Source organism: Rhyacophila brunnea, unplaced genomic scaffold, assembly GCF_057557595.1.
Source record: "Rhyacophila brunnea isolate RB1 unplaced genomic scaffold, BYU_Rbru_1.0 scaffold_5, whole genome shotgun sequence".
Classification (NCBI taxonomy): Eukaryota; Metazoa; Arthropoda; class Insecta; order Trichoptera; family Rhyacophilidae; genus Rhyacophila; species Rhyacophila brunnea.
In genome coordinates, this window is record NW_028233170.1 from 10921588 (window position 1) to 10936494 (window position 14907).

Consider the following 14907-nt stretch of genomic DNA (forward strand, 5'->3'; position numbering starts at 1 on the left):
TTTTTTTCATACTTTTAGCCATCTTTAAGTAGAATTGAATTCATTTTCAGTTAATTCTGTTTTGTATGAAAAGTTATTTCGACACCATTATTGGTTGCTAAGCGGATGGTCCTAGCAACTAAATTATTAATATATACGTGCGTTACTATGGAAATCAAAATGACATTTCAGTATTATTTCTATCAAGTACAAATTTTTTTGATCGTTTAAGCTAGCAAGTCAAGTTTATATGATTCAACAGAAAATTTGGAAACGTTGTAAGTATATAAAAAGTTCTTTTTATCTTGTAATTATTTCTTATAAAGCCTCTCTGTTATAGGTTGGGTAAGTGTAAGGATTGTGGAATACCCTTTTTATTTTTGACTCTAGAAGCCAAAATTGTAGTAGGTACATTAATCAACCAGAAACATTTATGTAATAGATAATTTAATTGGGTATATGTCGAACTAAAAGCACTCTTTACAAAACACTTGTAAAGCCAGTGCTCACCTACGCATCGGAAACCTGGACATTAACTCTGCGAAATGAACGAGCCTTGAACATCTTTGAAAGAAAGATTCTCCGCCGTATATATGGACCGATCAGGGATGGCACCAATTGGAGGAGAAGATATAATGCTGAGCTCTACGGACTGTACGAAGATTGCAGCGCAGTTCAATCAATTAAGATTGGGAGACTGCGATGGCTAGGTCATGTGCACCGTATGAATGACAATGAACCGGCAAAGAGAGTGATGTCCAGCAATCCAATAGGACGTAGAAGAAGAGGGAGGCCAAAGATTCGCTGGTTAGATGGAGCTGCCAGTGACTGTCGTATTCTGGGGGTACCAAATTGGAAAGCGGCCACACTGGATAGGGACAGGTGGAGGGAGCTGTTGGAGGAGGCCAGTACCCACACCGGGTTGTCGCGCCCCTGATGATGATGATATGTAGTAAAACGCTGAATAGTGTATAATATAAACTTTATTTTATATTGAATTAAATTTTAAAAAATATATATTAAATTACATAATACCTTCGTAGTGAACGTAGTGTGGAATTATACTTCAGTCAACAATATTCCCAAATTAAATGATTCAATTCGGTATCATAACAAATCTCATGAGCCTAATTCTGACAAACTACACACCGTATCAATACATCTCCTAATCGTTTGAAAATGGTTCAGTGCAGAACATGCACAAGACATTCACTGAATTTTCTTGTGCTTGAAAATTTTCAATAGATTCCATGTGCAATGAAGAGTCTTCGATAATGCCATCAAAATTATCGCTTACCTATTTATTATATTTTTTATTCTCTTTAAAATTATTTTAATAGCTCCCTCCATTTTTACCACGTTTTAATTAGCTCGTATCCTTGTTTGTCCGGTACAGATTTTTTCTTATGTGTCCAGTACAATTATTTTCTTGTTTCTCTAATATTTGTATTGGACGATCGAAGATTTCTAACTAACTTCCCGACTAGCTAGACATTTGAAACTTTTAGAATATATCAGAACACGTCGACAATGCATTCTTTTAATACTTTTGGCCATCTTTATGCAGAATTGAATTCATTTTCAGTTAATTCTGTTTTTTATGTTTCGGAAAAAATTCGTAAAAAGTAAAACACTATTATTGGTTGCTAAGGGGGTCCTAGCAACTAAATTATTAATATATACGTGCGTTACTATGTCAAAATGACATTTCAGTATTCTATATATTATATCCAGTATTTCTATCAAATACAAAAAAAGTATTTATTAATACATAGAATTGTCAAGTTTATATGATTCAACAGAAAATTTTAAAACGTGGTAGGTATATAAAAAGTTCTTTTTATCTTGTAATTATTCATAGTGTTTACCCTTTGATTTAATTATGCATTGTGTCCGCCTGTTATTGGTACCATCACATCTTATTCATTTACTCACTCATAACAAAATATCTGTATTATTTTGTGATTGATCCTATTGGTTGACCTAAATAATAATAAAAAAATCTCTATCAACTATTCCTGCGAGAATTGTTAGACATCTGTAAAGAAAGCACAGATTAAAGCATTTATTTTAATAAAAAAATCATATTATCATCTATTTTTTTGTCCACTCCATTGATTCAAGTCTAAATTTGTTTTTGTAAAAGAAATATCATTTAAGGCGAAGTCTCTACCTACCAGAGGCATCTAGCGGAAAAATACGAATCTTGCAATCTGAGACATTTTTTTGTTTGTATTTGAAAACATTAAAAAGAAAAATATTTTTTATTTGAAGTCAAATATAAAATTATAATTTTAAAAAAATGTTATAAAATGTTAATTTTTTAAAGAATTCCATCTTAATATTGCATATTAGTTTATGGTCATATTCATTATTAAAATTTAGTTTATTATGTTTTCTATAATGTCATAAAGAGATTTTTGACTAATTCATAGTTTTAACATTTTTGTATTTATTTTAGAAAACATCGATTTTTACAATAATATAAATGTGTATAACTTGAAATCGTTTTTATTTATTATGAATTCGCCTTAATTTGTTCATTGTTAAATTTATGTAAGTACTTATGATTTTTTTTTAAATTTATATTCAATACAAATTTTGCTACTGCCAACTTTTGATATACAGAACTCTAAAAATAAATCATATAATTCAGAAGTCAGGACCTGATATAAAAAAAGCTGTCAAAACTGTCTCACCACAAGTATTTGTAGGGAACGTGATGCTTGTGGCCATGAGAAGTTGAAAAGGGGTCAAGTCTGCCGCTTTGGTAAAAATGTTGAAAAGCACTGATCTATCTATTCGTTTGTGTGTAATGCTTGATTTTCTTAGTTACCTACCTGTATGTTATATAATATTACAATGTAATTTGTAAACAACATGCAAATATGTGGTCAGGTAAACTTTAAACTTTGTTTTGTTGACAAGTATGTATTTACAGAGCTAGCGATTTCTTACACAGCATGATTGTATTATGTGAACTTTGTGAAATTATATTATGTTACATCACAGATAACTCTATTTACAACAAAAAATAAAAACATTTACTCCCTTATTAACGATGAATAGTAAGAAATATAAGTAGGTGAGGAAGCAACTACTTACAAAACAATAATAAACATTACATATTGACCACTTTGTTTCACTACAAGTAACACTTTCTTTACCTTCTAGAGGCACCTAGCGGAAAAATACGAAGCTTGCAATTTGAGACATTTTTTTGATAATTTACAATTTCAACTGTGTTAATTAATAAATATGTATCTGAAAACTTTAAAACGAAAAATATTTTTTATTTTATGTCAAAGATAAACTTAGAATAATTGTAAACAATGTAATAAAATGTGAATTTATTGAATCGGACCCCATCTTATTATTACATAAGTATATTTTATAGTCATATTTATTAATAAAATTTAGTTTATTAAGTTTTCTAACCATTGCCAAAAGAGACTTTTGACTAATTCATAGTTTTAATATTTTTTATATTTATTTTAAAAAACATCGATTTTTATGAAAATATAAATGTGTGCAATTTGAAATCCTTTTTTATATATATGAAATCTTATATGGTCCCAATATTCAAGCTCGATTTGATATAAATAAAAAGGATTTCAAGTTATACAGATTTATATTTTTATAAAAATCAATGTTTTTTAAAATAAATAAGTATAAAAAATATTAAAAATATGAATTAGTCAAAAATCTCTGAGGCGATGCTTAGAAAACAATACTTACGGGGGAGAGGCACGCCAACAGAGAACCTAGCGGAAAAATACGAAGCTTGCAATTTGAGATTTTTTTTTGATAATTTATAATTTCAACTGTATTAATTAATAAATATGTATCTGAAAATATTAAAAAGATTTTTTATTTTTTTATGTTAATAATTATGTGGTATTAGATATTATACAATAATAAAATGTGTTGGAGACATCTAGTGGCAAAAGTATGAAACATGCAATTAAAAATAATTTTGGAATTATATTCTTATGAATGATAAAGTTTGTTATTATAAATAATTATTGATCACCAGTCATTAACATTCTAAATATATAGTGTTATGTAAAGGTTTATGTGAAAGGGTTTGTCTACAATAATAATTGCTCAAAATTACTAACAATCACCTTGTACGAAAAAGCAAGGACATGGTTAAAAAAATAAATAATTAAAACAAGGTGATTGTTAGTAATTTTGAGCAATCACACCAAGGCTTTGAGAAAATCACATAGATATGTTGTGTCCTCACCGAGTCAAACCCAGAGCTCCCGGATATAAGGCAAGCACCTTACGCACTGCACCATGAGAGCTATTGGTTGAAGCAACAATTATTATTGATATTTCACAGGCATGCTTTGGCGTGAAAAGGTGGCGGATTAAATTCAGACGAGGTGGTCAAGGTTCAAGGGCTAGTACCTATCCCATGACCCCCATATCTTGAAGTGGGAGCCCTACCTATTGCTCAGGTCAAAGGCAAGATCTACAATAGTGTTCCCCAAATGGTAAAATCAAGGGCAATCTGTGTGCTTTTAGCGATTCTTTTGTACCGTAAATAAATCCACTTGAATTATTGAATTGTTGGTACTCAGCATCAATATTATTATGAAGCACTGATCGCGATCCCCTTTTCTAGTAACCTAGTAATATTCGGCTCTTCGTCACAGGAAATACTAATATCACATTAAATTGCATCGCACACTACGTATTTTAAAATGTTAAGTTAAAAGCTAAATAGTTCCGCAGGCAACTTTTTTATTATTAGTGAAAATTGGTGGTGTGTTTATCTCACCTAACTGATCGACCCGCCACGCCGGGCTCACAGGCTAGAGTCCAGTCAGCCTCCCCCTTGTGGGAGCCATGACCTACCCTCTATCCTTCAGTCACGCAGAGACAAGGAACAGTACGTTTTTCACTTCTTTGTTTCAATGTGTATCCCAGTCTAGCATTCCTCTATTATCTCATTTAAAGTTATAAAAATAAATCAAATATTTCTTAAAAAATAATTCGCCCATCCAGTTCAAAACAACCATAAGTGCTAACATTGTGTTTTCCTGTTTTAAATGCAAAAAATTCCGTAGGATTCACATAATTGTAGTGTAAAAACACCACTACTGCTAGTCACTCAGTCGTCTATGAAGTAACTGTTACACGGAAAAAATCGCGAACAATATCTGAACTGTCAGTTGATTAGCACACGAAACCATATAATCCATTTACATTTATATTGCAATATCATCGTTATTATCATAGAAAAATGGTGTCAGAGGACGATACATGGTAGAGCTATGCCAGAATATGGAATTAAATGGAAGAAAAGACTTCACTTCTCAAAAGGTAAATAGAATATAACATTACAAAATAAATAGGTAGGTACTGCATTTTCAATTAATTGAAATATATAGATTTTTTGTTGATGGTGACAGGCACGCATTTATTAGATGGAGATATCCATGCCAAGATTATATTGTATGTTGCTCGATTAACCCGATTGATAATAATATCAATTATTGAAAAAAAAGAAAATTTATTACAGCAAGAATGTTCTATGAAAGAAGTGATCAAGAAACGGATTCCACCAGTAATTGAAAGTCACGATATACTTATCGATGCCAATAGTCAAAATACAACTTTATCACCCAAGCGACATCGTCGAGCTGAAAACTGGAAGCGAAATATTGCAAAAAAGAACATAAATTTTGGTAAACAGCATGTAACCATTTCAGGTAAGATCATTGCAACTACGTGTGTCAAAGGCACTTGCAATGATAATTTATTGTAAACGAAAGTTTAAAACTAAATTATCACATCAATGTCAAGTTGTCATCAATACCAAGTTTTGGGAAATGGGAGAACATGTTAGACAACGTAATTTTATCGTGACCCATACTTCTGAAGTCTTAAAATATAGCCACATAAAGAAAGGTGTGCCCAACCGAAAACTAAATTTGTCATACCAATTGACATGGGACGGTAACATGATACAGGTATGCAAGATATTGTTTATGAAAACATTAGACATTGGTGATATTTTCACAAGAAACACTCGTGACAAGATTTTGGAAGATCAGTGCACACTCTGTGCAGGGTTTAAGAGCATACTTCAGTGAAACGGCAAATAATTTTCAGCAGTAGGTGCGACAAAATTTCTCACTTGTCGCCATTCGGAGACCGACAATAGAGGTGTCCGCACGTCGATTGGTTTTGTCATGGCGTCGGATGAAAATATTCTTAAATCGTGTAAAGATGACTAAAAAAATTTACATATGTACTTAAAAAAGAAAACATGTCAATGAATATACCTACTATTATTATTAGTAATATAACAATAAACATAACATTAAATGGATGCATGTTGGATTTTTATGACAAATTATATTTAGTTCGGCACGTGTCATTCGCACAAGCCCCGCATCGCCTAGCCACGATCTTTTTAGACCACGCCTCAACTGAAATATAGCCTTAAGAATGCTGACACTGATAAGCAAAAGGAGTTGGAAAATGAGTATCAAACTCATTTACAAAATAAGCAAATTGCTCGTGATGAAAAATCCCGTGACATCATTGCGGCCAAGTCTGTGGATTCCAGTGGCGAAGGGTGGAGGTAGGTTGTTAAGATCCGCCATAAACAGTGCACATTAAACTTTTTCAGACATACATATTTGTTTTCATTGCAATAAGACTACAATTTACAGATAGTGTTAGTTAGTTTTTAAAATTCAATTATACCCTGAGAAACCAAGCCATAATAGATAATAGTCAAAAAATACATATCTATCTATAAAATATCTAAAATTATGCAATTAAATCACACATAACTTTGACTATTTTATAAATAGAATAATATTTTTTATTTATTATAGTTTGGTTTAGGCAGGGCTCAATGAATTAAAAAAATTAACCAACAATATGTGTAATATGTATTTTTAATCCAATGAAAACAAATAACTATGAATGAAAAAGTGTGCACAATTTTGTCGTATTGCCCAAATTAGACTAAAACTATTATGGTTTCGTTTAGGCTGGGTTTAATTGATTTTTAAAAACTAACTAACACCATCTGTAAATTGTAGTCTTAGTTCAATAAAAACAAATAAATATGACTAAAAAAGTTTAGTGTGCACTATTTATAGCGAATCTTAACAGCCTACCTCCACCCTTCGCCACTGGTGGATTCAGTAGTGGCATGCTTTGATCTACAAGCCGTACTCCAAGTTCCCTGTGGTGATGTAACTGCATTTTACGAGGGTGGGTCAATAATTCCTTAGAAAAAAGCATTAAAACAATTTTTATTTTTGTATTTTTTTTTTATTTCTCAACATAATCTCCTTGGAGCTCAATACACTTGGTTAGACGTTTCTCAATATTTTTTAAACCGTCAGAAAAATAAGTTTTCGGAAGGTCCTCAAAATAAGCATTTGTCCGATCAATGACTTCTTCATTTGAAAAAAAACGTTGTCCACTTAGCCATTTTTTTAAGTTTGGGAAAAGGAAAAAGTCACTGGGGGCTAAATCTGGCGAATACGGTGGGTGGTCGACCAATTCGAACTTCAATTCTTCAATTTTAGCCATTGATCGTAAACATGTGTGAACACGGGCATTGTCCTGATGAAAGAGGATTTTTTTCCTGTTTAAATGAGGCCGTTTTTCTTCAATTTTGTTTTTTAGCTGGTCCAATAAAGATGCATAATAATCCCCTGTTATTTTTTTTCCTTTTTCCAAATAGTCAACGAAAATAATTTCACGTGCATCCCAAAATACAGTAGCCATAACCTTACCAGCTGATTTTACGGTTTTCGCCTTCTTTGGACATGGTTTGCCTTCGCAATCCACTGCTTTGACTGTTCTTTCGTCTCGGGAGTATAGTGGTGTATCCATGTTTCATCTAGTCACAAAGCGACGAAAAAATTCATCCGGATTGCGTTGCATGAGCGACAACAGGGCTTTAGAGGCCACCACCCTATTGCGTTTATTGTCGACTGTGAGCAAACGCGGCACCCATCTTGCAGAAATATTTTTCATGCCCAATTTGTCATGTAAAATAGAAATGACGCAACCTTTTGAGATCCCTGTAACCTCAATTATCTCACTCAACTTTAATCTTCGGTCACTTAACACCATATCGTGGATTTTATTGATCATTTCTGGTGTAGTCACCTCTACAGGACGTCCTGAGCGTGGTTCATCCTTTGTTGATGTACGACCACGTTTAAATTCATTTAACCAGTTATAAATAGTTGCAAGTGAAGGAGCAGATATGCCGTGAACTAAATCCAACTCATTTTTTATTTCCTTTGCTGTTAACCCTTTTATATTAAAATGTTTAATAACAGCTCTAAACTCAATTTTCTCCATTTTCCATTTTTCCATTTTCCACAAGCAATTTTTTTTTTTAAATGTACGAGAAACACACAACAACCCGACCAATCTGATTGAAACTTCGCAGCATACTGAATCGGTAGTGCCGCTGCATGAAAACAAACCGCTTACAGTACTAGTCGCGCCACCTGTCGGCTTTTCTAAGGACTTATTGACCCACCCTCGTACTATAAAAGAAAATTAAATTGTTTTAATTTTATAATACTCAGTATAATTAATAAAAAGGGTGAATGCTATTTTTGGAATAAAGCTTTGGCTAATAGAGGTGCCAACGAAATCAATTCTTGCGTTTGAATGTACATAAAAGAAAATAGTATGTAGTGGAAAAGACATAATCTTCTATTCTGACAATTGCACTGGTCAGAATAAGAATAAAGCAATTGCCAGCATGTATCTATATGCTGTAGGAAACTTGGACATACCGACTATTACCCACAAATACTTGGTTGTGGGTCACACACAAAACGAGGGTGATTCTATGCATTCCACTATTGAGTAACAGAAAAAGAGGCATCTGAAATCTGGCCCAATTCAAGGCTCGAAATGGACCGGAGCACACCGGGGCTCCGTTCCGGTTCATAAAATTCCAAAAATTATCGCTCCGTCTTTTGGAAAAAATAATTTGACCGCCTGAGGTAGATAAGTCATATAACAAAGAATCTTAACACATTTATTTTTATAAAATACACATAAAATTAGAAAACTATGTATTTATACATTTATCTATGTAAATCAATACCAAGTACCATGTAAATATTTTCGTAAAATTATCGAGCGCTCCGGTTCGTAAAATTTTCAATTTAGAGTGCTGCTCGAATTTATATTCCGACCCAATGGACGTAATTTAAATGGCAAAAAAGAATGGTAACCCATACACTGTCCATGAGCTGTCGACCTCATCATTCTTCACCTTTTTAACGATGTCACCTGCTACGGGGACGAATTTTAATGTAAATACAGATGGTGATAAAGTTTTATGGAATGATATCAAAATGATCTAAGTGAGAAAGGAAGTACATTTGACAAATTTTTATAAATTTAATTATGCCGAACAAAAGTTTAAAGTCATTGACATACGAACGCACAGAAGTCGGCGGTAGACAATGGAGCCAATTTAAGTTGCTGCATACGATAATCCACCTAAACTGTCAGCAGCAAAACTTAAAGATTTGTGCAAGTCTAACCTAATCCCAAACGTGTACCACAATTCGAGGGCTTAGTGTCAAACAACACTATCTACAAAAGTGCAACTTAACAGGAGAGCCAAAAATCGTTATTTTAGATTCTTGTAACTCAACAAGGGAAATGTTTATTTAAAACCTTATGTTAATATTTTATAATTTATTGTGTATTGTACATTTATCTTGCTTATGACGATGTTAAAATTTATAGGGATAGTTTTTAAAAAATATGAAAACAAGGGTAACTTATGTAGTTAGCGTTAAAGTTTACTGACGATTTAATAAGAAATTAGAAAAGATTGACATAACGTTGTTTGACTATCATGTAGCCGTAAATGTAAAATAACATTATCTCAAAAAAAAAAAAAAAAACACTTTTTGTAGATAACGTTGTCTGACTTTATGCTCTCGAATTATTATGATACTCTTGCGGTAGAGCCACCTTTCCCTGTTAATGATGTCAGAGAACATGATGATGATGAATAAGACTCACTTGCTAATCTGAGCCACTCCGATGCCACTTACTAATCATGAGTCTACAGACTCACCATTACTCAGAATCACAAAATTGTTAGAGGAACTCTTTTTATTTGCATTTGTTGTGTAAATTGGTTATTTACATTAAGAATATAAAAATAATATTACCTATATTAACATATTTTATAACGTTTTTCTTAGCTCGTATTCTTATTTGTCCGGTACAAATCTTGCTATCGATTTTTAACTAACTTCCCGACTAGCTAGACATTTGAAACTTTTAGAATATATCAGAACACGATGCCAGTTCATTTTTTTAATACTTTTAGCCATCTTTAAGTAGAATTGAATTCATTTTCAGTTAATTCTGTTTTGTATGAAAAGTTATTTCGACACCATTATTGGTTGCTAGGGGCTGGGGTCCTAGCAACAAAATTATTTATTTATATACGTGCGTACTATGGAAATCAATATGACATTTCAGTATTATTTCTATCAAGTACAATTTTTTTTGATCGTTTAAGCTAGTCAAGTCAAGTTTACAGATTCAACAGAAAATTTAAAAACGTTGTATATAAAAAGTTCTTTTTATCTTGTAATTATTTTGTATTAGCATTTATGTCATTCCAATGTATATTTTGTTATAAAAATAAACACTACCTTTCATTGCAACACAAATGCATAAAATTGTAGGTCATTACCAAAATATCTAGTGTAAAAAGACCACAAGTGCTAAAATAAGGCTTTAAAAACATATTTTCAGATTTTTTTGCTGTAAGTAGTTTGAAGCACATTATTTTACTGTGGAAACAAAAAAAAAATATCTTCATACCTGAGATATTTGATCTGAAGAGTATTTTAAATGGTTGAAAAACTTCATTTGCGATTTTCTCAAAACTATGAATTTGCAGTTACAGTTGTTTTATTCTGGATGGGCGATATATTGGACTGTATATAACTAACATCATAAAATGATAGCTACATCTATTATTAGGTAATTTCAACTTTTAAAAATATCAAAATATGATTAAAATTGTTTGATTTTCATCATGCCCTGCATCCTGTAACACCGGCGCCAATGGGTTAATATTATACTGCAACATCTGCGTGAATAATCAGTAAGTAAAAGATGAAAGTGAATGTGTCATGACTGACTTATGAACAGCTATTACATTCATTCCAATATGAAAGAAACAAGTTATCTATGGAAGCTAGAAGAGTGGATCTAAGTCAGCCAAACTGACATCTACATAAAAATGAAAAGTTCGTTTGTTTCAATTACCTTTCCTGCCAATTCCAATTTTAAATTTTGACAACAGATGAAGTTTGCATATTTTTGACTCGATTTTATAGCGCCTGTACATACATGCATGGAATTACTGTAGGCAATCGTGCTTATTTTAAACTCTCATTACAATAACTGTTTCACGTAACATGTAAAAGTGCTGACTGTCTCTCCAATCTCATTCTTCAATAGTAAGCAAGACGCGAGGTTGTCATTTTATACTACTATCTGACGGGTCGTATTTAAAATCGGAAGCTCAAAATGAATAGTTTGTTTTTTTACCGGCATGTTCGCCCCGCCCCTATCGCTCTACTGCGCAGGCGCAGATCGAAAATAATATTACTTGCGCGCAATGAATCATTACAATTTGGAAGCTTCCAATCTTGTTTGATTTATGCACGCAATCTTGCCAACTGCAGGATAATACAATATGTTTCCCCATACATTTTCTTACTGTGCACAGTACATCCATGCATGTGTAAACGGGGTATTAATTTCTTTTGTTTGACTTCGCCTGTGAGAATTATTTTAATTTTGACATGGTGTGTGCCTGAAGGATATTTTAATATTGAAGAATGTAATTATTATTGTTTTGTTAAGTTGTTAAGTAAGTTCTCGATATTCCTATACGGAGTCGAGTCGTGGACCCTGAAGGCAAGAGAACGGAAGGCAATTGATGCCTTTGAGATGTGGTGTTGGCGCCGAATGCTTCGCATTTCTTGGACGGAGCACAGGACGAACCAGTCAATCATCCAGGGACTGAAGATAAAGGAACGGCTCTCGACGATATGTCTGAGAAGAATTCTGCAGTTTTTTGGACATATTGTCAGGCGCGGACCGGACAACCTGGAGAGACTGGTAGTTTTGGGTAGCCTCCAGGGAAGGCGAAGCAGAGAAAGAGCGTCTGCGCGATGGAGCGACCAAGTGAAAGAACTGACTGGGGGCACCATCCATTCTGCCCTGAGAGAAGCGGAAGATCGAGAAGGATGGAAAGTCTTGGTCGCTCAAAGGATGGCGAAATTTAAATGTGGTCACGATCCTCAGCCATGAGTGCATGACCAAGAAGAAGAAGAAGTAAGATAAATGTATATCGATCAATGAAGCAACCTCATGTGAAGCTGAGTATTTCAGGTTGTAGTTAATAAGGTGAAATCTGTTTTTAATGGCTTAAGTGACTCATTTCTCATGGCTATCCTGCAGTAGACAAACTAGCTGAAACAAAACAATGATAAACATGTCAGTTATATGGTTGAAAGCAAGACTCGAGTAAATAAAACACAATTAGATTTTTAAATTATTTATTTAAACACATTCCGATTGTTTCTATTCACATTCAACGACATTCATAATCTAAATTACGCGGCACTGAACTCGTCGAAGGCTCTGGTATTTAACAAAATGATTCAGTACCAAAATGGCTCGTTCCTTACAAGTATTTACTACACATACCTGATAGCACCAAATTAATCATATTTGTATTCAATCATTACTTGCGCATTCCGATGCATACAAAATTGAATTTCTAACACTTAAGTCGTAGAATACACCTGTAGTATTAAAAGGCAACTGCTGACGGAGCGTGTGGACTGTGAACGCCAATGAAACAAGAATGAAGAATGAAGAACGGTGTTTCTTGTATGATATAAAAATATTTACTTGTACTCCAAAAATATGTCTCTCTCAAAATGTTTACCATTCATCCGTTGTAACAAACATAACTTTATATTTAAAACATTACTTCTTATTTCAATCAACAATAATAATTGTACTAATGTAATCATAATACTGCCCTAAAATAAATTATTGAATTCATTTCACAAAAAAAACATTATCAAGAACTAAGGCAAATAATATAAAACTGAAATATGATTTAAAAAAAAAAATGAAAACAAATAATATATCATTAACAAGAATACTTGTACTCGCATCGCGATCTAACATTGATATAGTTAAACCCAAATCAAAATCATTTAAAAAGACATTATGAATGAATAATTTAAAATAAAGTTGTAGTGTAAAAAGGATAGTCTTAATTGTAAAAATAAATCAAATAACCATATTGAAAAACTCTAAATAAATACCAATAATAGAGGATCAATAATTCATACTGATTTTCACGGTAAAGTCGAATAAACAAAGAGTTAAAATAAGGTTTGAAAATAACCGAACTTATACCAGCGATGACTAGTCAACAAAGTGCTGTTTTCTTTACGGTTGGTTAGTTAAAAATATTTCAATTTAAATTAAATTTGAGGCATAAATCTAGGTTTTCTTTTCAATAAGAATTTTGGCAGTTTCATTTGTTTCAACATAAGTGTACAAATTATTCTAATCTACTTATAATATTCTCATTTAATTATCAAAAAAAACGAAGATAAAAAAAAAACAATGTGAAAGGATATTATTACAATCTCAATAGAAGAATTAATTGAAAATGTATCACTAATAAAATAGAATTTATTCAATGCTATTCCTTCCTTTTTTAGTAAAGCAAAAACAATAATAACATAATATTATACACTGCTAGGCAAATAATAAATTGTCATATTAATTAAGTCCTAATGTAACTAAATCAATGGAATTTTAATTTATACAGCTTACAGCAAATGGATGGCAACTCTAACAAAATAAGAAGGATTTTTCACATAGAACAAAAGATTTGGGGAAGCGACGGGTAAATTTATCAAAAAGTATTTTATTTTTCTAAAACTGTTACGTCGTATTTACCACATTGGCGTAACAGAAATGATTCAATGATTTGATGATTCTTATTTTATGAAATCTTAGGTAATACGAAAGAAGGCACATACTTAAGTGAACCTATACTTAGTGATTTAGAATTATGTCATTTAGATTTTTTTTGAAAAGATTTTATAGAAGAAAAACAATTACATAAATATTATGACATTTATATACACTCCAAAAAGACATTGGGCCTTAGGCTTAAGTGATCCCGAGAGTATTTCATTTTAAAAGTAGGGTTTGATTCGATTTGACTACATAAAAATGAACAATTGTTCAAGTCTCAATTTAGGTGGGGCCTACAAGGTAAATGGTAATCTGGAATATAGTTGACTCCGTTCGGAATTACCGTAATTATCTCGATGCTATCTAAAATGGATTCAGTGTAATGAAATACTGTTTTGTAAAATTGTTGCCGCCATTAATCAATCATGATCTCGAGATGCACGGATCCTAATCTGTCATGGCGATCGTGTTTGATGTTCCGGGCCCACGCTTTGCATTCAATGTTGATCAGGATGCCAGCTGGAATAAGAAGAAATGAGGAATAGTCAATATGAGGCATCTATTTTCAAAACACCGATCACTAATTATAATAATTATTCTTCTTTCGACCACGTCCGATCCTAAAAAGATCATATGGGCCTCTACAGAGTGGAGATTTGTATTAACAAATTATGTTTTTACGAGAAATGAATGTCAGCCACTTGCTCAACCTATTAGGTCCATACTCTGATTCATACACAATTGAAAAACAAATGTGTTCTTGCCAGACCCAGGATTCGAACCTGGGACCCACGAAGCTATAGGCGGTGTAATTATTCACACATGGTCAAAATCTAAAATTGTATCAATCGTATAATTCTA

The 14907-nt window shown here is 32.5% G+C and overlaps 1 protein-coding gene across 2 annotated transcripts in view; it reads right to left on the minus strand.

Annotated features, from left to right (window-relative positions):
* Positions 1–12579: 12579 nt before the first annotated feature.
* LOC147066041 (sodium/potassium-transporting ATPase subunit beta-2-like) overlaps positions 12580–14907 on the minus strand; it is a 103578-nt gene continuing 101250 nt past the window's right edge. For both annotated transcript variants that reach the window (XM_085955812.1, XM_085955813.1), the window contains exon 5: positions 12580–14565. In XM_085955812.1, the coding sequence (XP_085811938.1) occupies positions 14462–14565 (104 nt within the window). In that variant the 3' untranslated portion in view covers positions 12580–14461. The remainder of the gene's footprint in view (positions 14566–14907) is intronic.